Below are 21387 nucleotides of genomic sequence, written 5' to 3'. Positions count from 1 at the left end.
ATTCAGCAATTTCTTGGAGAGATTAAATTTACTAGAGCTTTAAAATAACAGAGTTAGTGCACGTTTTGAATGGTTGCAGGACTGGGTAACAGCTAGCACAGGAACCTCAGGGGATTTTACTGTAGTTAACCCATCCTTCTGTTCTGTTCCTACTTTTATATGCAGAAAAACAAGGTTGTACTTAATACAGTATTTATAGCTATAAGTAATAGTCCGTTCCTTTCTGATTTTACTGTGCCAGCATGTATAAGAAATACACAGAACTATATCTATATTACTGCTACTACTTTGCAAAATGTTGTATATATTGCAAAGCTGGCTATTAGAAGGCAGTTAAAGACCTCTGCACTGAAATCTGCCAAAGCTGATACTGCAATCACAAACATGTGTTGTTACACTTCTTGTGGCTCATCTCCACATGGTGCAGCTGTTGTGCTGGCTAAAGAAAATGCAGGCCCAAGGGAAACAAATTTAATTCAGCTGGGGCAACTTGCACTAAAAAAAGTGCTTTAAGGAGAACAGGTGTCTTACAGTAAGCGGGATTGTTTAGAGGTTTTCTCCAAAGTTGCTTTGCTTCTAGGAAAGCTATTCTAAAGTGGTATGCCTGTGATAATAATCTTTTGCAGTCTAATTTTTAAATAATGCCCTTCAGAAATGCAATGGATTCCAGAAATTCTATTTTTGTTTGTTTGGCTCATTCCTAGGACAGGAAAGTTACTACAGGACCTTATGCTGCTTATTAGGAGCTGGAGGAAGCCTCATTGCTGTTATTCAGTTTCCTTAGCCTCAAGAAGGTTCATTTAATCAACAAATGATTGTACCAGGCAGACCTGCAGCCCATGTAAGCCACCAGCTGACACCCCTAGAGCTGTGCCTGCTTAAACCTGTGTAACTATTGTTTTAAGTTTTGTTTTTCACTAAATTCACTTACATGTAGCTCCCTCCTAAATATGTTCCCATTAAGTCAAAATAAGTAATCTAAGATATACTATGTTCTCTAAGAAAACAGTATGAAGTATATTACTTTTTTTCCTGTTCCAGGAAGACATTTACCTTATGCACTATGATACCTCCTCTAACTCTGTGCATTCCCACTTCTCTGCTTTCTGTGTCCTCTGGTTTAGCAGAATGGAAACTGTTTGACTGATGTTCAGCAGCCTTCACAATATGGGCAGTAGCACATCCCGCAGCACTGAGGCACTGGGATCCCTGGAAGCTGGGAAAGACCTTTCCCAGCAGGCTCTCAGGAATTGTCTCTGTCAGTGCTGACTGAACCAGCCCTTCAGACAGCTACTGCAGCAGACAGCAGGTCTTTCTCTTCCTCTTGTCAGCTCTCTTTCCAAAATAAGGTTACTGCAGAGGGCAGTCTCTTCTTGTGTAGGTGTCTTCACACTGCACTTTTCTCCTTTAGGCCTGTTTTTTCTATCTCCTATAAGTTCAGAATTCCTTCTCTTTGAGATAACAGAAGTCCAAATGGGGGATAATTTTTTCCACACACATCCCATTCCTTCAATGTTAGTTCTCCTTACAGGATGTATAGGAGTTGCTTTCAACTCTTCTTTCTCACATCTTAACTAAATAAATTTTATGACAAAATTCTGTCTTTATTTTTGCAAAGGTAAGCTTCTTAGCTCCTTCTTTGATATTTATTGCCAGATTTTGTGTCTTCAAAGTGTCATATGCAGACCTTGGGCTGTTTTGGACTTTTTCTCAAATTTCTGAATTGAAGACCCAGTACTCCTCCTTTTGAATAACATTCAGAACTCAGCAAGGTCAGTAGCAAAATTCATGAGAACTTTGATCTCTATGTCTGCACATAAAAACCTGCTACAAATCTTGCATTTTTGCCAACTTCCCTTTACCAAGGGAAAGAAATTTGTTCTGCCCTTGCTACTTTTCTCCATGGGACTTTTGACAAAGGTCCAAAGTCACACTGGTGGAAGGAACTTCCATGGCCATGCCTGAATTCAAAAGCCAGGAGTAGATGGATCATACCCTGCCAGTGAAGTGAAAAAAAAGTATTCTGAATAACTAAATAAGGAGAAAGAACAGTACAGTGAAACCTGCATTTGCAGTGCATTAGGGAGACACTCTTTTCTTTGTATATGTACAACCAGTATCCCAAACACTGGAAAAAAATTTATTTTTTGTAGAGTGAGATGAATTGAACAAACTGTCTGAGTGTCACGGAGGGAAGCTGCTTAAAGTGATATCTGAAGTTAAGATTAACCTCTTATTTTCATGGCGTTGGACTATGTGCTTATCAGGGAAGTTTTATGTTTGAGGTTCAGGGAGAAGGTGATGGCCATGTCCTCTGAATGCTTTCAGATGACTGATTTTCAGAATGTTGCTGGCATTCTTCCAGCTGGAGGCCTGACCATTAGATAAGCTTAATATTATGGTGGCCATTTGCAAAACAGATGAGAGCAGGAATAGCAAGAGGAAATGAGAAAACCAAGAAACCTACTGAAACTCCCTGAAAATAGTCTTAGCATTGGAAGAAAAAGTCTTAGATCCTTCCACTGAAAGAAAACCTATTAAGCATAGAATTTCAGCTGGTAAAAGTATAACCACTACCCCAAGGGAGACAAAAACACTGGCTGAAGCAACACTACCACAAGTGCCGGCTTAAAGAAATCTAGGAAACATTGCTCTACCTTCCTGAATGAGAGTCTAGACAAAAGTTTTTAGATATTGCCAGACAAGATACATTTACTTCTGCTTTCAGGTGGGGGGAGTTTGTTTGGTTTGGTTTTTATTTGTAATGGTGAAGCCCATAGCTCTGCTGGCTAAGAACCCTGTTTAATAATCCCTCCTCTGCCAATGTTAAATGGCATTGGAGTATTAAACTAGCAGAAGATTTGACAGATATTATTTGGCAGATCCCATTGTAGCCATTCACCTCACCCTTCCAGCTGCCTCCCCCTCCCTCTGCCAGAAATTACTGCTTCTGGAAGTGGCTTGGCAAAAAAAAACATACCTGTACTTCAGCAATTCTTGTTCAGCCAGATGCTCCAAATCAAACTTGCAAGCAGAGATAGCTGAGGGCCATTCATTTTTATTCTGCATTTAGTAGATGAAGTCTCCTTTGCACTGGCATTTGGAAACATTGTGAGCAGTGATCCTTGGTTACCACATTTTCACTATCAGGCTTTCACATGGCAATGGAACTTGTGGTGGAAACAGGAATGGGGCTCTCTCCACTGGTAACTGCCTGGCAGAGAGAAAATATTAAGTAATCTTTTTTTAATCAAAGAGCCTCACCTGAGTAAATATCCTAGCAATTCCAATTTTTAATTTTATTATCATAGTCTGTTGCTCAAGCTATGTTTTCTGACTGTGCAGCAATAATAGTGCTATGAGCACATGAAGATTTTTCAAACTGGCATTGTATTCAGTTCTTCTTACATTTCCACACATAATCTGCATAACATTATTAAATCTTTCCTGTACATTATTTAGCCTCTGGGATCAAATGAAATCATACATAACTGGAACTCTTTGGACTTTGACAGATGTCCTCTGGCAGATTTTTTGCAGAGGTTTTTAAATTGTTACTGCTTTCAGCTATTTTCTTGGCTTTTTCCTGGAATTGGACGTGTGTCAGCTGCTCTGGTGGAAAACACTGACCTCTTAGCTTTTAATGATGGTAAAAGTGGGTTTGAGTTACTGTACCAGACTTTGCACTGAAGCAACTCGAAGCAAAGGTATGGTCCTTTTCACCAGCTCACGTGCAGGAAGAGTAGTGCTCCACAGAGAGCTGTCAAAAGGGTTGGGAAGGTAATGCCGAGGACTTGCTTGCAAACTTCTGGAGGAATATTTACAGCATCTTGCCTCTGGTCCTTTTATCATGGAGAGCACTGGAAAACTGGGTATTCTCCTAAAACAGTGAAGGTAATGAAAAAAATGCTGAACTTTTTCAGCTCTTTTTTGAAATAATACAGATTCTTCTGAAACTGATCTGCTTTGTGGGCTGTCTCCTACTGTGGTGTTACGAAGTTACTCTAAGTAATACTATACTTAGACACTGCACAGTTTGTTTCCTTTCATCTCTACACCCGAACAAAGCTTTTTATGTGTGGGAGAGCTTCTTCTACCTTGTGTATTTTGTAAGTAAACTCTTTGATAAGGAGAACCCTAGACTTAATATCTCTGCCTAAGTTACTATACTTTCTACACATTTGGAGCAAATAAAAATAGTCATCCCAAATCCATCACTTGTTTTTTAAAACCTCTGTATCAACCATATAATACAGAAAAAAAATCCACACCATCACATTTTGATGAGTTCAGGCATTTTTGAACAACTGAGAATTTAAACTGTGAATAAACTGAAGAATGTGTCACTGCATTCAAGAACCATAGTTTCACTTTAAGAAACCACAGCTGCAACAATAAGGTGGAAATTTGACACACACTAGGTTGGAGGTGGCAAGGATTAAAGGTATGGAATTAGAAAAGAAACCCCTTATGCTGTTGAACAGAATATGAGACATAAATCAATGACTAACTTTGGCTAAGCTTTGCCTTATGGAGGTATGCAGCATTGCAGCTTCACAGTTATCAGTATTTGTCATCTTGAGTATCGGTACACATGCCAGATGCAAAAGAGGGGCCCAGAGAGAATATGGGGGATGAGGAAAAGAAAATTAATAGTTTCAGTGACAATGTACAGTATTTTGATGTGAAACAGAACTTCTGTAATATTTAAAGGAGCTTACATACATATATATGTGTGTGTATATATATATATATATATATATATATATATGGACAAAAGCTGTTGGAAATAAGCCTTTGACTTCAAAATGTGCCTGATTAAAAAGGATACTGATAAAAATTGAGATGAGAACAGCTGGAACTTTGATTGCAGTTATGCTTTCTTCTGGATGTTTATTTCTAGATTACTTTTGCAGCTGCTTTTATCTACTCCTTAGAAGTTCTTTTAGATTTGACGAACCATTAGCTGTAAAAGTAAACATCAGCTCAAGTCTGGTTATATAGATTTTGAAACCATTGCGGGTGGGAAAGATAATGTGAGACTAGTGCTGAACTAGGTCAGACTTAAGTGATCCTTTGAACAGCCTTTTAGCATCTTAGGCTCCACCTGTAATTCTAACAGAACATCCAGTATTTCCAATATTGTTTTCAATTAAGCAGTTAGGAATTTCCAAGCTCTAGGAATTAAAATACTCTTTTTTGGAAAACTTAAATTCATGTCTCACTGTCATTCAAAATACAGAATTCTTTCAAAGTATGCTTCCCCCTATCTATGTAGAGAGATGGTCCTTAAAACTAGTTCTGCTGCCTTTCAGTATCTGTCATATATAAATATTATGCTTTAAATAAAACGGATCTGCAGTTTTGACGCCACTCTCTTTTGTTATTGTAGTTGTTTAAGAGTTCTTTAATAACTGTGCTTTTTATTTGCTTAAGAGATGCCTGTTTGGAGACTGGAGAAAGGTCAGGGTTAACCCTGCTTAACCTTAGCTAATGACCTGTACTGGTGGTCCCTCTTTTGGGTCTCAGGAGTATCAGCAATGATGATGTGGCCACTGACTGACTTTCATGCCAGGTCCCACTGAAATAAACACACTGTTATACTTACTTTATGCTTCTTCCCAATAGAAATTTTTGCACACTATATTGGTCAAAGCCCTCTGGTAAGTCAGACTTCTCTATTTTCAGATTTAAGATTTTAAAGAATTCAAGTACAAGATAACATTTTTGTTAAAAGATCCTTTCAGATGGCTTCATAAGTCATTTCCTTGGACCATTCCTGGATTCAAAAAATATTTTTTCAGTTTCTATATTCAGTTTTCATTTCTCTGTCCGGAGTATTTCTGCTAATGATGAAGACTCCCTCACATTTCTCCATAGGCATTCTCTGAAAGCCCCGTGTCTTGCAGATGCCATTGATCTTTGCTCCCATCACAGCCAGGAAGGCTGTCATTCCAAAGTATTCTTTGCCCCACAGTCTCTTCTGCTCCCTTCCACACACCCACAGCCTCCCAAAAGAGCTGGGTGCTGTACCTTCACAGGCAGGGTCTACCCAGCAGTTCAGAAAAACGCAGCCTCATGGCAACAGTGAGATTCAAAAGGTCCTGTTTGCAGCGTGGCTAACAGTATCTCTTTCCCCTCTTCTCTGGAGCTGAAAATAAGAGGCCTTGAGTCAGTTCTGTTTCTACTTCAATGTCATGTCCTTGGCTGTCAGCACTCCTCTGGTGCTAAAATGAGTTTTGCTGCTGAAATGAATGGGATTTATGTTTTTCTTGGAGACAATTCCCAAGGGGGAATTTGAAAGAATAGTATAACAACTAATAATTTTCACCAGCCTAGCATGGGTGAGCAAGCCAAATAAATGAACGTTAATGCAAACATAAATCCTGCAATAGTCATCGATACTGTTTAGGAGACAGACCATGCCATCTACTCTAGACTAAACAGGGGAAAAGGCCATTTGGAAGCTTCATCCTACCCTTCAACATCCTGTCCGAGTCCCTCAAATACTCTTGTGGGGTCTGTGAAAGGGGACTAAGGGGAACAAGCAAAATGCCAGTTCTCTGAGCAGGAACCTGTGCCATCATGGGAACAGAAAACAAAAGTCCATGAGCAAAAAAGATGGAAATCCACTGCTAGGTCTTTACTCTGGTTTGTTCTGGTTTCACATGATTTCAGTTTGTTGCTGACTCGTGATGCCCAGACACCAGAGACTGTCTGCCATGACACACTGCTCAGCTTGATGGGAAGGGAAGGAAAATGAGGTAGAAGAATATTCTTTACCAGAAAATCTTCTGACTGGCCTGTGCCCATTTCAGTTCTGTCCTTGAACTGATCTGTTCCTTTTCCCAGTTGTTGCTTTGACTGTACTCCAGAGATCTTGCCCTGAGTTTTCTCCGCAGTGGCTCTGGAGAGTTCATGGAGAAAAAGGACTCTTTTTCCCATGCCATAAGCTAAATGTGAACTCCCCTCCACCGCAAAATCTCTACAATGTAACAATCAGCATTGGATCCACAGCCTCTGAGTTGGTGCCACTGTCCTTTCACTCAACAGGATGATGCACACAGTGCTGTTATGAGGTGGCAGCAGAAGCTGAGAACACCAGCACTTAAGGCAAAAACAAGGTAGTCATACAGATATCAATGCCAACAACTTAACTCATGGAAAAGGACATGAAAGCAGGCATGATGAAAATTCTTGCCTAGAGCTGCTCTTGGGTTTTTTGGTAAACTTTTGTTCATTTGTTTATTTTTATGAGGCAGTCTGAAAATAATATTCCTAATTAAGTAAATATTTAAAACCAGCAGTAAAACCACACATTCAGCAGATGACTGGCATATAAAGACATTGAATCACCTGCTTAGATACTGCCCTAGGTAGCAATGATCCTAAGCATGCACTTCAATACTTTTTGGATTATATTGAGTAGAGAATTACAGAGTTATGTTCAGCCTTGGTAGTGTCTTTAAGTGCTTTCTAATTCCTTATCCTGGCAAACTTTCCCTCAATTTCCTTGTATTTCAGCAATTATCAATAACTTAACTTTCAAAACCCCTGATTTTATTAAGAAGTGCAGGGTTTCACCAGTCAGGTTTGTCTGGACATTGTAGAAGTTAATCTACCCAGGAATAACTGTTAGTTTTTTGTAATATCCACTATTGTCCTTCTCTTTGAATTAGATGCCACAAACAACTGGAAAAAAACCACACAGTGATTGCTACGGACATTGTGCACATCTGTAAGTGATGATTTGCATATGCTTGCACCACACTTGTAATGCTCTGAAAATATCTGAAATGCTCTGTAGTATCCTGGTTTATAACATATCCTTCACCACAGTTTACACATTGAGAATGCATGCTGAAAACAGGAAACCCACATATGGAGGGTAGGTAAAAGAGGATAACCATATACATGCATTTGACAGACTAGTCCCAGTTTAAGAGTATCATGAGCATCAGGCTTGCGTAAACAAATCAGTGTTTAACCCACAGATGTATCTAATGACCAGATGGATTCTGCATGTTTACAACTGGAAAAAACTCTCTGAGCCTTTCTATTGTTTGTTGACTTACACCCTATAATATTAATTTTATTTGTGAAACCAAGTCATTCACTGGGATATTGCAAGTTCTTAAAAGGAAATGGAGTTATTTAATATATGCCACAGGAGAAGATGTATGGGTCTGGTCTCTGCTGCCTTGGAGCTGCTGCCTAGGTGAGTTACGAGGCATGTGACCAAATGCACCACTGCATTTCTTAACCCAATTTATCCCTTTTATACAATATTTCTTTTATACTTCCCCTTAGCAGTTGGCTCAGAGATTGCAAACTTCATGATCCTTTCGGCCTGAGGCAGCTGCAGAATGGGAGCCTGAACCCCCCCTTTAACTCAGCAAGGTAGTCTACAAACCCATGGCCGTGCAGCAGGCAGGCAGCCCTGAAGCCCTGCCGACCTTCACCTGCAGGTGTCCTTTGACACGTCTGCCAAGAGAGGTAGAATGCCACCACCAGAGTGTAAGCAGAGCCTGTCAGCCTGGGGACCCTCTGCAGTCCCGAGGCTCACCTTGGGGGGGGTCGGCGGTGAGGTATGGAGCGATGGGAAAGGGGCCCACTCGTGTGCAATGGGTGTCTGTGCCGCCGCAGCACAGCCCTGCTCAGTGTTTCTGCGCTGACGGCAGGAAAGACTTTAGCCAAAAGGTTGCTTAAAGCAAAGTATAGCAAGGTACGGCATGTTGTATTTCTTTATGTCTTGACATCTACTCACTTCAGACGCCACAAAAATCTCTCATTGCTGATGGCGGGGGAAGGAACATTTTAGGTCAGAGAAGTCTTTTTATCGAGGGCTCGGGGCCCTCCGTCGGGGCAAGGCGGCAGCCCCGCAGCTGGCGGCGTCCTCTCCTCGGTCCCCGCGGCCGCACCATCCGTCGCCCCATCCGCGCCGTGCTATTGCACCGAGGCAATAGCTGCGGCACAGCGCGCAAGTTCCGCGGGATGAGCGGCCCTCACCGCTGCGCGCACGGCAAGGACGAACTCCATCAAAGGCGGCTTGACGCCCGTGAGCCCCGCGGTGTGTGACATGAAGCCGAGAACTTCGAGAGTGGAGAGCCGGGGCTCGGCAGTGGCCGGAGAACAAAAGCCCCCACGGGGCTCCGTGTTCCCTAGAGAAGGGAAGACGTGGGGGAGGCACCCGTCGGGCTGGCTGCGGCGGTGATGCACGTCGGGGAGGCATCGGGGTGGACTGCCGCGGTGCCGCGGGGCAGGCGGCTGGGCCCGCTCCCTGCTGCCCGGGGGCAGCCCCGCGGCCGGGCCGGGGCGGGGGCCGAGGGCGAGGGGGTGGCCGGGCTTGCGCGTCCTGGGGAGACACGGGCGGTACCCAGCCCGCTGAGGTCGTTGAGTGCTTAGTTACTTTCTTCTTTCGTGGAAATTAATCGCGGCGATATTCTGCGGGAATCTGAGTCCGAGAAGAGAAAAAGGGGACGCTGAGCGGGAGTTGCAGCGGTGGTGTCCCCCGGAGCCTGCCAAGCGCCGCGTCCCAGGCCGCCTACGCCTGTTTGTCAAAACTTGGCATTTCATGACTAGTTCATTAAAAACAAAACAGAATATCCCACCCAATAAATCGGAGCGAAGCCGGTGATGATTTAATCACCAAGAAAGACCAGCGGAATCCGATGCCAGATAGACGGGCGGTCACTGTTTTCCTTAAAAAAAAAAAAAAACTAAAATTAACTCCTCGGTGTGTAGCCTAGTGCTTTGCCGCATCCTGTCGGCCGGCGTTAGCCCAAGGCTGGGCTTGGTCCGTGGTCGCCCTCGCTGCCCAGCGACCGCTCTGCCCTGAACGCCCCAGCAGCGCTCCCTGGGCCAGGGGCTGTCGGGGGCCATCGGGTCTCTTCCCAAAGCAGCGTGCAGTGGTGCTCTGCACCAAGGACTATGCTCTCGGCCCCTTCTCTAGGCGTAGTCCCTGTCATGAGCCGGAGCCGGCCCGAGTACTCGCTGACCCCTCTCCCTCCGGCGCCGGCTGCGGACGCACCCCTGACCCCCTCTGAAGACTCTGCCCCATTCATTTTCGCGGAGCTGAGTTCCCAGCGACCGCGACCCCCCACTGCCGATAGCGCTCCGTGCACGCATCACGCACCGCGGCCGCGCACGGAGCCCCGCGGGAGGGCCCGACGAGCGCCGCTGCGGGGTCTCGCTGCCCGGGCGCATTTCTGCGCGCAGAAAGGGGCGAATGGTCAAGGTTTGCCCCAGGCTTCACGGCCGCGAAGGAACTGCTTTAGTCTTTTCCTCGCAGCAAGAACAAACACTGCCTCTATCTCCTTGCTCCCCTGGACGGAATCCAGCGCTCCGGATAATTTTTTTTTTTTTTTTTTTTTTTTTTTTTTTTTTGAGGGGATGGGAAGAGAGAGCGGGGGTAGGCTGAGATAACCGCGGCGATATCTGCACCGATGGGACGCGCGGATGGGAGAAGGAGGTGCGAGGTGAGCGCTCGGACGCCCGCGGATAGCGGTGCTGCCTCCGCGCTCCTCGTGGCCCCGCGGCCGCCGTCTCTCGGGCGGTGCGGGGAGAGCCGCGTTCGGGGTCCGCCGGGACCCCCATCCCAATGCTCTGGGACCGCCGGGACACCCATCCCAATGCTCTGGGACCGCCGGGACACCCATCCCAATGCTCTGGGACCGCCGGGACCCCATCCCAATGCTCTGGGACCGCCGGGACAGCCACGGCGGGGCCGGGTCCCGTGCCCGGGCGGGCGGAGCGCGCAGGGCCCCGCGCTGACCTGCAGGCGGCGCTGCAGCACCGCGGCCGCCGCCGCCGGGCACGGCGCGGCCCCGGGCGCTCCCCCCGCGCCGCCGGCCGTGCCGCGCCCGGCCCGGGACAACGGGGCAGCCGCCCCGCCGCGGGGGAAGTCCCTTGGGTGCGGGAGGGGCTCGCCCCAGGTGGATGCAGACAGGTGACATGGGAGCGCTGGGGGACCTGCTCTGGGGGTCCTGCGGGACCCGGCGGCCCGTGCCCCGGCTAGTGCCACCGCTGCTCGACGGGTGCCACTGCCGTGAAGCCCCTCGGCGTCCGAGCGACCCCGGCTCCACCTGGTGCGGAGCTGACGCGGCATTATGGGTGAGCCTCGCGGCCGGCTCTCCCCGCGCACCTGCCGGCCGGGCCTGGCGGAGTCGCGCCGGGGTCACCGGGTGCTCCCGGCCAGCGCAGACGTGCGCGGCGACCGCCGCACTGCCGGTGGTGGGCGAGCGCAGCGTAGCCAAAAAGGTACCACGAGCGGCCAGGGAGCGAACAGCCCTGGCAGTGACGTCGCACCGCACCGCACCGTCTCCCTCCCGAGTTCCCTCCGCTTTGAGGCTTTTTCGTTGCCTGGTCGGCTTGTGATTTGAGGAGGTCGTTGTTGTTTGGGGATTTTTTTAGATTCTGGTTTTGATTTTGGGCTGGTTATTAAATATATATAGGTTTGGGGGTTTTTTTGGGTTTTTTTTGTTTTTTTTTTTTTTTTTCTTCTCCACAAGTGCGGCTTATTTCTACTTGCTGTACGGAGCAAGAAATGATGGTTCTCCCGAAACAATTTCCCTTTGATTCTTGAGTCCGGGGCTGTTGTTCTTGGTATCCAGAAGCCAGCAGTGAGGGGAAGAAACTGCAACTCTAAAGATCCCTTTTAACTTCGTTCTTGAAGCAACCGGCCTCTTTCGAGAAAGCAAAACGAGGGGATGCGGGTCCTGCCCCCGCGTCCTGCCGGAGTCCCCCAGCCCAGTCGCGGCCGACGAACCCTTGCCCTGTGCAGGCTCCCCGAGGCGGCCGGCACCCACCTCACACCCAGACCGAGGAAATCACTCCTCCACGAATTGTGAACTTCCGTATCCTCACTGGCCGGGAGAAGAAATGCTATTTATTTAGGCTGTCTGGGATTTAAAACAGAGCATTTTCGAAGCAGGAATTTATGGAAAGAAACGAAAAATAGCCCCAGCGGCCGGTGGCAGCCGCGGGCTGCAGCGTGCGCCATCCTCGGCCGCGCTGCCCTGTGAGGGGACACGGCCAAAACTTCCTCTGCCGACTCATATTCCCTTCTTTGATTAGTTTTTTCTTACTGAACACTAAAGGGAGAAAAAAATTCCCATGCAGCCGTAATTTATGTCTTCTTTTCTACCTCGGTCTTGAATTAACCTGCATCGACTTTACGTTTGAAAAGTTTTCAAAGCTGTCCTTTAAGTGCCATTTTCACGGACATCTTTTGTCCTTTTCCAATTCTACTTCAAATTTCCAGTCCAGATTATACGATTAATTCTCCATACATGTGATTGAAATAACGCACATAACAAGATAATATTACAGATAAAAATGTAACCCAACAGCCGCATTGCAACTATCGACGAACGTGAATAGAGCTCCCTAATCGAGACATTCGAAGAGAGTTAGGGAGGCCCCATTTAGCAGTAAATTCCCTGGTAATAAATCGAAACTGCTTTCGAAACTATGTGTCTGTTCCAGGTAGGGACTGTGTGCTTAGTCACTGAGCATGGGGATGCCTCCGCAGAGCTTCTCTTCCCGAATCTGCCCTTAGGCGATTCAGTCGCGGTGAAAGGGCAGCGCCGAATCGCTGAAGGTCCATAGGGCGACCCGACACGACGGCCACAAGCCCATTTGGACGTGAGCACTATCTGCACCCACCCCTGGTGACATGGGCGCCCACAAAAACCCACACTCTATGTTTGGGAGTGTTATTTTAGATATTTAAGCCAGTCGGGCCGCCTATGTCACTCCAGCTGGGGTACGACGGGCAGCGGAGATGGACGGCGAGACGCAAGGAGCACGCAAATACCCGCGGTCGGCAGTGGGCCGGGGGGCGTCGAGCTGTTCTCGGAGGGAAAAGTCACCTTAGGTGACGCGGGGGGAGCGGGGGGCGTCCTGCCACTTTCAAGCCCAGTTGCTACCCAAACACAAGTAAACAGTGGGGCCGGCGCGGCGGGGCGGGCCGGGGCCGGGGCCGCGGCCGGGGGCGGTCCCGTCCCGTCCCGTCGGGGCGGAGCGGCGCGGCCCCGAGCGCGGGGCTGTGCGCGCCGCGGGGTGGGCCGGCGGCGGCGGCGGGCGGGCGGGGACAGCGCTCCACGCCAGTCACCGCTGAAATGTGATGGACCGGGCAGGGGGCGGCTCAGACTCGCGCCGAGCCTCGCCGGGGTCGAAGGCGGGAGGCTGCGGGCGGGAGGCGGCGGTCTATGCCGGGGCCCCGGGACCGCCGCGGCCAGTGCTCCCAGCCGCCGCCCAGCCCTCCGCAACATGCCGGTCGCCGCCGGGCCCCGGCCCCGCTGAGCGTCCCCGCTGTGGATCTAATGTCTCCGTGAAGGTGCCGCGGCCGCCGCCTCAGCTTTGCCCCGGGAGGAGCAGCAGGCTGCGGTAGGTGAGTGGCTCCGTGGTCCGCCCTGCCCGCTGCCGTCGGCGGGAGTGGGGCGGCCGCCTCGGGAGCGGAGCGTGCGCTCAGCCGGGAGCGCGGGGCCGCCGGGCTTACTTTCAGTTCGCAGCTCCGCGGGGGCTTGGGGTGCGGGTGTTCCCCCCTCCACGCCACTGGCGCGTTGGTGCGAGGCCAGGCTACGGCAGCCTCCCGGGATGCGCTCTCGATGTCCTTCAAGCTAAACTCCTGGCAGGGAGCAGAAGGTCCGCGCTTGGACTGCGAGCTAAGCCGCGGGTCTCACTGGAGAAACCTCGGCCGGGTGGAAACACCTGGCTGCGCGGGCAGCGGCGGCCGCGGCTTCGGGTGAGGCCGTCGGAGAGGTGCCCACCCGCTCCCTGGGTAGGACGGCAGCGCCTTCGGGGATGGTCCCGGCCCCGCCGCGGGACAACGGGGGGCGCGGGCCGGACCGGCGGGTCGGCGGCAAGCAGGTAGAGAGGGCTGTCCTGGCACCAGCCTTAATTTAATTAAGCTTTCTGCATGGAAAGGGAAAAGGAAGTGCCAAGGTTTAAGTAACATCCGTTTTTGGTTGACTTTCAACTCCTCCGCCCCGACACACCTTAATATAAATGGCCTTAAAATCACGTTCGAAGACGCTTTCTATTCTTTTTTTGATACGTTTTACTAAAGTTACCTCCAAATACAAATAGTAGCAGATGTACCGCCATTCAGACAGAAGTGTAGTTTTAGAAGTTTCTACCTTAAAATGAGGATTTCGTGTTCAGAATAGTTTTCTCGTAGTTAGTTCTTGGCCACCAAAACGAGCGTAGTGTAATGACACCCCCATACACAGCCTCCAAACGCGGCTGTAACAGAGGGAGCTCTGCCTTACAGAAACACTGCTCCTACCTCAGCTATAGCTCCCAGCCGGTAGATCCGAAACCCAGCCTCAAACACCCGGGATGGAGGCAGAAGCCGCTGGAGCAGACAGCGAAAAGTGATTGAATTTCTTCTGTTTCGGTTCCTCGCGGAAAGCGAATAGGAACTTACACTACGACATCTTTAAAAATAAGTCTCTATATATAACCACACACCCCTCTCCCCAATAAAACGAAAATATCTCCATATATAATAGTATCGATAACTGTCGCCGGTGTCGATACAATCACAAACGAGGAAACCTGGGAAGCAGCGGAGGAAGCTCTGGAGAGCCACGACTCTAGGCAAACGAAAATGGGAGTAGGCAGCACTGCACTTCACACCCGACCTCCTTGCCACATTTCTTTTCCCCCAGTCGGCCAATTGTACCGTGCCACAAATGTGGGGGAAAGATATTGTAAGAAAAAAACTGAAAAGTAATTTTTCAGGCGGTGCGCCCGCGGTGTCAGCGGAGCGGCAGGAGCCGGGCGGCAGCGGCCCGGGAGGCAGGGACACCGCTCATAGAGCGCGGGCTCTGCACTCGGAGAGTTTCCTTAAATTTTGTTGTTGTTTGGAGGGGGTGGTTTAGGATTTTTGCGGGGGGAGGTTCTCTTGTTTATTTTGGAAACTACGCGTTACCAGACCCTCCACAATAATCCTTTGAGGTGTTGGGTCACCCTCGGCCCTACCTCTTGTTTACAGGCCCAGAGAGACCCCGGCGTTTCCTTTGGCCGCTTTCCTGGGTCGCGACAGCCTCTTGGCTGCTGGAAGTGAACCCTCAACGAAAGCAAAAAAAAAGGAAACGGCGGGGGCTTTCCCCCCGCGCCGATGTCCCGCTGCCCCGCGGCTGGGGTGGGGGGCGGGGGGAGCGTCGCCCCGCGTCCCGGGTCTGCCGAGGAGACCCCCTTGCGACGGGAGCAGCGGGCCCGGCGGTTTCGGTTGAATGGGCTGAGTGAAACCCTCTGACAGTCACACACCGCTCATTAGCTCACGGCCCCGCCGCTCCGGGGAAGCTCCCCGCCGAGGGACGCCCGAGGGGGTGCGGGGGGCTCGGCCGCACGGCTCCGACCCGCCGGGGCTCCGGTCGCCCTTCTCGGCCCCGGGACGCGGAGGGAGCCGACTGCGGAGCAGCGCCGTGCCAGGCGGCCCTCGGCGGGCCGGGAGGCCTCCGGGCCGGCCGCTCTTCTCGCCGCCGCTGGGGTGGCTGCTGCACGGGGGGCTGGGGAGGTGTGCGTGTGGGATAGGGGCTCCTTTTCTCTTCTTCGGTTATCTTGATAAATGAGTTGTTGTTGAAGGAAGAAAAATAAGCAACAGAGGTTTATTCCACCCCCCCTCCCCCCCCGCTCCGCCCCCCGGGCCTGACTCGGCTCTCCGTGAACACCCTGCTCTATCCTGGGGAGGCCCCAGCCAGGAGGGGTCGGGGTCGGGGCCTCAGCGCCCGCAGGAGGCCGGGCGGAGGGTGGGAGGGACGCCGGGGGCCAGGTCGGCGCGGGGGGCAGGAGGGAGGTGGCTGCGGGGTCCCCGCGGTGTGCGCTGCGGGGGAAGGTGGCTGGGCGACGGAAAGCGGAGAGGTTTCGTCCCTGGCCGCGTCTCCGTTCCGTCTGTATTTTTACACGATTCGTTTAATTTGAATTTGCGGCGCCTTCGGTTGTCCCGGTGCTGGGTTTTCTCCTTTTTGTTTTAATTTGGGGTGGGTGTTTTTGGAACGCTATTTTTTTAATTTATTTCCTGCGCTTTAGCTTCTCCGGTCGAAGCGATCGCGCCGTGGGTCGGTGTCGGCCGCCGGTCCCGGCGGAGAACGGGAGCCTGTGCTGCGTCGGGGTACTGTGGCCGCGGAAAGGCAGCGCGCCGGAGCCGTGCCTGGCCCTCCCTGGCTCCCCTGCTGCGCTCGCCTCGGCTAAGGAGCACCATGCTTCTCCCAGTAAAAGTCTCTCTCTACTTCTTTCTCCCTCTTTCTTCCTAGGATTTTCTCCCGGTCTCAGAAGCCCATCAGAGGCACCAGCTGCTCCGCCGGCTTGCACCCACCTCGGGAAGATGGGAAGCAAGGCTCTGCCAGCCCCCATCCCGCTGCACCCATCCCTGCAACTCACTAACTACTCCTTCCTCCAGGCTGTGAACACCTTCCCCGCAGCTGTGGACCAGTTGCAAGGTCTGTACGGACTCAGCGCCGTGCAAACCATGCACATGAACCACTGGACATTGGGCTACCCCAATGTGCATGAAATCACCCGCTCTACCATCACGGAGATGGCGGCGCAGGGCCTGGTGGACTCCCGCTTCCCTTTCCCCGCGCTCCCCTTTGCCACGCACCTCTTCCACCCCAAGCAAGGGGCCATCGCCCACGTCCTCCCAGCATTGCACAAGGACAGGCCTCGCTTTGACTTTGCCAACCTGGCCGTGGCCGCCACGCAGGAGGATCCCCCCAAGGTGGGGGAGCTCGCCAAGCTGAGTCCCGGACTGGCCTCGCCCCTGTCGGGCATTAGCAAGCTGTCCCCGGACAGGAAGCCTTCCCGCGGCCGCCTGCCCTCCAAGACGAAAAAGGAGTTCATTTGCAAGTTCTGCGGCAGGCACTTCACCAAGTCCTATAACCTTCTTATCCACGAGCGAACCCACACGGACGAGCGGCCTTACACCTGCGACATCTGCCACAAGGCTTTCCGGAGGCAGGACCACCTGCGGGACCACCGGTGAGGGACCACCACGACCGGGGTCGGGCCGTGGGCAGCCGGGGAGGGGTGAGCCGCTCGAGGGGGATGAGACTCAGCGGCTCCAGGAGCCACAGAAACAGCACAGGAAAAGCCCCCGGCTCAGATTCGGAGGCCACGGAGGGACCAGAGCAGCCGAAACCTGCGCTTTGTGTGGGAAGGGCACCCGCCTGAGGGAGAGCTAGAGGGGTTCACAGCCGGAGATTAAGATCCCGGGGCTTTTGTGCTTCTGAGTCGTGACCCTGGGGGGTGCAGGGAACAGGACGGGTCGCAGGTGGGCGCTTCCCTGCTGATCCCCCATCCATCTCCGCCCGCTGCGGCCGGTGCTGAGAGGCGCCCGCGGCCGCAGAGCTGAGAGTCCGCTCCGCCTTTGGAGAAGAGCGGGCTCGGGTCCGGCCTGCAGCGCAGATGCTGTCCCGGTCTGGCACCAGAGAGTGCAGTCACGCTTCGGTACGAATTATTGCAAACGTTTTGAACCGGCCAAGAAGTTTAACCATACGCAGAATAGTAATGGGGGAAAGAAGGAAGAGGAGGTGAGGGTGTCTGGGAGAGGGGTTCGAGTTTGGGGAAGCGGAGTTTGGGGTCGCGGGGCCCACGTGCCTCCGGCAGCGCTGCTCACCCCACGGGTTGCCTTCCAGGTATATCCATTCCAAAGAGAAACCCTTCAAGTGCCAGGAGTGCGGGAAGGGCTTCTGCCAGTCCAGGACCCTGGCGGTCCACAAAACCCTACACATGCAGGTGAGCCTGCCCTTCCCAGGCCTCTCAACGCGTGTGCTGCCGGCGCTGTTCCGGCCCGGCTCGGTCCGGCTCGGCTCGGCTTGGCTTGGCCCGCCGCGGGGCAGGGGCGGTGACCACCGGGGGAACGGGGCTCTGGTGCGGAGGGGAGAGAGGAGAGTCCGGCACTGGACGGCCCCGGGGGCCCGCGGGGCAACAGCGGCCCGTAGTTACCTCCGCGGCCGCGGGAGACCCACGGTAAACGGCGCCCTTGGGAGACGGGCTTAAAGCCCGCGGGGACGCGGCTGGCGGAGGGGAGTGAGCCCCGGGTTCGGGTTTGTCCATGCCGCTGCTTCGAGGCGTTTTTCGTTGAGGGCTGCAGCCCTGGCAGCGGCAGCGGGCGCGGGGCAGCGGGGCGGCCCGGCGGCGGGATGCGGAGCCGTGCGGGGGGACCGCCGTGGCGGCCGGGCGGGCAGCGGGAGTCCCGAGCGGGAGGGCGGTGCGGAGGCTGCTTTCTGTGTGCCCCAGGGGCGCGGAACATCACGACTCGAGAACTATACAATAAGGCTTTTGGGAAAGGACAGGGAGAGGTGGGCGGCCGCCCGGCCGCACGGGGCTCCTCTCGTTCGTGTCTTCCCCCGATATCTCAAGTTGTGCGTTGCGGTGAGAAAAAGTGCAGTAATACGTTAAACAAGGTGGTTTGTGAAGGATTAATCCTTTGCTTGCTTCAAATCTGAACAGGAATCTCCACACAAATGCCCCACATGTGGAAGAACCTTTAATCAAAGAAGTAACCTGAAAACTCACCTTCTTACCCATACAGACATCAAGCCCTACAACTGTGAGCAGTGCGGCAAAGTGTTCAGGCGAAACTGTGATCTACGGCGGCACAGTCTAACTCACACCCCGCGGCAGGACTTCTAGAGCAGCCAGGGACCCGCGCCCGCTCCGGCAGCTCCAACTTGCCCACTTTACTCAAGGAGTGTATTGTAGGAACTCACAGACGCACACACACACACACACGGACACACGCACGCAGACTCTGGGCCAAACTTTCCTACCACATGTCTGCGAAACTCGTTTAGAGAGTGCGGACTGCAGGATCGGGCCCCTCTCCAACCCACACCCAAGCGTAAAGCTCATCTTGTAGATAATCGCGGCTCATTTTAGAGCTCTGTACAGAACGTGGTTTTTTTCTTTGTTTGTTTGTTTTGTATCTGTCAAATGCACATCGATAACAAATCCTGGAGGCAAAGTATCTCTTTAAAAAGTTATTTCAAAATAAAACTTTTTTTTTTTTTTTTTTTCTCAAATACCTCCCGCCTTTTTGTATTATTCTCTGAGCATTTGGGCTTTTTTTTTCCTGCTGTGTCAATGCAATGGCAAAGCATATTGAATAAATTTCCTAGCCGGGTAATTGTACTGTCACAACAATTTTGGTGATCGCTTTTGTTTGGTCTGTTCCACTGTCGCTGTTGTGTTATCTATTGTTAAGTAAAATGAAAGTGCCTTATTTGAGAGTTTATAGCTCTATTACTTAATAGTATGAATGTCTAAATATTAACTTCTGTACCTTTTTTTTTTTCTAATTTTCCCGAATGATTTTTTTTTAAAAAGAAGAAAAACAAAGAAATATTTGCAAATAAACAGATCTTAGGAAATAATGCATAGAGCCGTTCTTACACCAAAGCGGCTTATTAGTAACTTATTTGCAATCAGGCCGTATATTGTAAAAGTTACCCCTCTCACAGGAATTGCAGCAGGCAGCCTCCTGCCTGTAGACTTTGGACACGGGCAATTCACCCGCCTAGACAGGGACTTTATCCTGCAGAAGACGATTCTTTCCCGGCAGCTCTGGAAGCAAACAGCGAGGTGCCAATTCCGCCCCCCGCCCCGGGCTCATCCGCGGGCCCTGGCAGAGCTGCGGCACTGGGAGCAGGGATCCCCTCACTGCCTTCCTCTCCTCCATCTGCAAGGCCGGCCACAAGTCACGCCCAGGGGGTTGGACGGAGAGGGATTGTTCCCCCCCTCTCGGGAGACACTCACCCACCGTGGGGGCCCCCAGGCACTCCCCTCCAGCGTGGCTTTTGGCAACACAGCATGTCCACCCCATGGGCTGCATGCTCAGTACCCTCACGGGCTCTGCAGCCGGCAGGATGGTGGCACTGCACAACGGGCTCTCCTTGCCTGCCATCCTTGCAAGCCCCTCACCAGTGCCCGTGGACTCTTTTGGAAGAGTGTGATGCCAACACTGAGGCATTTTCCCTGATATATTGCAGGGTGACTTGGATGTGCATCCCCTCATTACCATCCCACTGCTCTTGTCACTCCTGGCACCCTCTCCACCGTCTTGAGTAATTTGGGGCCCCAAAAATTTCTCTTTCTCAGGCTGAGGGCAACCATCTTCCCCTACTCCTCTGCCAAATGAAGGGCCAGGTTAGAATGGCAGGGAAAAATCTTTTCCCCAGGCCCAGGGAACCCTGTCCAAGGAGAGATCAATTCCCTCGCACCCAATTCAACAGAGAGGGCTTCACTCCTGGGCTCCACCTAGCAGGGTACCAGAATCCATCCATGGGAAGGATTGCAGATCCTAGCTTGCCCAAAAGCAGCAGGTGCTGAGAGAGCTCGTGTGGCTACATTGTCCCCATCCCTGATCTTTGCTGGTCCTCCAGCAGGGAACACTGCCTGAACACTGTTAATGAGTAGCAGGTCAAACCCAGCAGTGCCTGGGCTGCAGTCAGACCATCAGTGCAGAAAGCTCTGGTGCATTCCTGCCTGCACTGCCTCCACAGAAGGCTACTGTAGGGCAGGGACTACAAGCTAGCCCCAGACCAGCCAGGTGAACTTCCACTGATACAGCAGATTTGACAGTGCCAAACCCAAAATTTCATAAGTCAAGGCCTATGTCTCCATCTGCCCCTGTCCAGGAAGACGGGGAAGGAAAGAATGTTTCTGCAGCCAGAAATACTTGTCTACTGGCTGAAGAGCAGTCGAAGTTTATGTCAGTGCCATCTGGTCTTTTCCTCTTCACCGCCTCTGAACTTGCACCCTTCTTTGCTGGGGCTCTGCTCCCTAGAAATATCTTTTCTCATACCCTGCCCTGCCGTGTTGGCAGTCCTTGTCCTCCCTCTTCAAAATGCTTCTGTCTTCACACTGCTCCTCTCTAAACCTCTCTTCATGGGCATCTTTTGCTCCCTCTTCATGGGCATTTTCCCAATATCTGATGTCTTCCTGTCTGACTGATTTTTCTACTCCCAGTGCATTCCTCTTCTCTCAGTAGGTAATTTCCTCTAAGTTTCTCCATCGTTATTGTTCTCTGAGTTCCTGTCCCCAGGCCGTTTTACGTCCCCAAGTATGCACAGCAAGGCTGGGATAACTCCATTTGAGTAAACACTCCTGTCAGGATACATATGGGCTCAGTCCTCTCCTCATAGGCCAAGTTCTGTGTGAAGTTTGTTTGGAAAGAATTTAATCAGATTAACAATATCAAAGGACAAAATTAAAGTGATTGTATATAGCTAAGGTTTTATTTAATTGTTTGAGGTTGCTTGTTTAATAATCTTCCCCCTGAGCAGACACAGACTGTAAATTTATCTTCTGAGGATTTCTAAAGTTCAGCAGCCAGAAAAAAAACCCAAATTACTGAAGCAGGTCAGTGAGGAGCATCTC

The 21387-nt window shown here is 51.4% G+C and overlaps 1 protein-coding gene across 3 annotated transcripts; it reads left to right on the top strand.

Moving 5' to 3' along the window:
• Positions 1-13164: 13164 nt before the first annotated feature.
• Positions 13165-18745, top strand: OSR2 (odd-skipped related transciption factor 2). Of its 3 annotated transcripts, none has more exons than XM_021529453.1 (4): positions 13165-13389; positions 16263-16986; positions 17643-17742; positions 18460-18745. In XM_021529453.1, exons 2-4 carry the CDS (start codon positions 16334-16336, stop codon positions 18640-18642), a joined length of 936 nt encoding a protein of 311 aa, XP_021385128.1. In that variant the 5' UTR covers positions 13165-13389; positions 16263-16333; the 3' UTR covers positions 18643-18745. The 3 variants fall into 3 exon arrangements, with proteins under 3 accessions (XP_021385128.1, XP_021385129.1, XP_021385127.1); XM_021529454.3 differs by having other exon boundaries at positions 13165-13393; positions 18542-18745; XM_021529452.1 differs by having other exon boundaries at positions 13165-13393.
• Positions 18746-21387: the final 2642 nt, after the last annotated feature.

This window comes from Lonchura striata, chromosome 1 (genome assembly GCF_046129695.1).
Source record: "Lonchura striata isolate bLonStr1 chromosome 1, bLonStr1.mat, whole genome shotgun sequence".
NCBI classification, from domain to species: domain Eukaryota; kingdom Metazoa; phylum Chordata; class Aves; order Passeriformes; family Estrildidae; genus Lonchura; species Lonchura striata.
The sequence above is the reverse complement of the archived record's forward strand: the minus strand, read 5'-3'. Positions and strand labels throughout refer to the sequence as shown.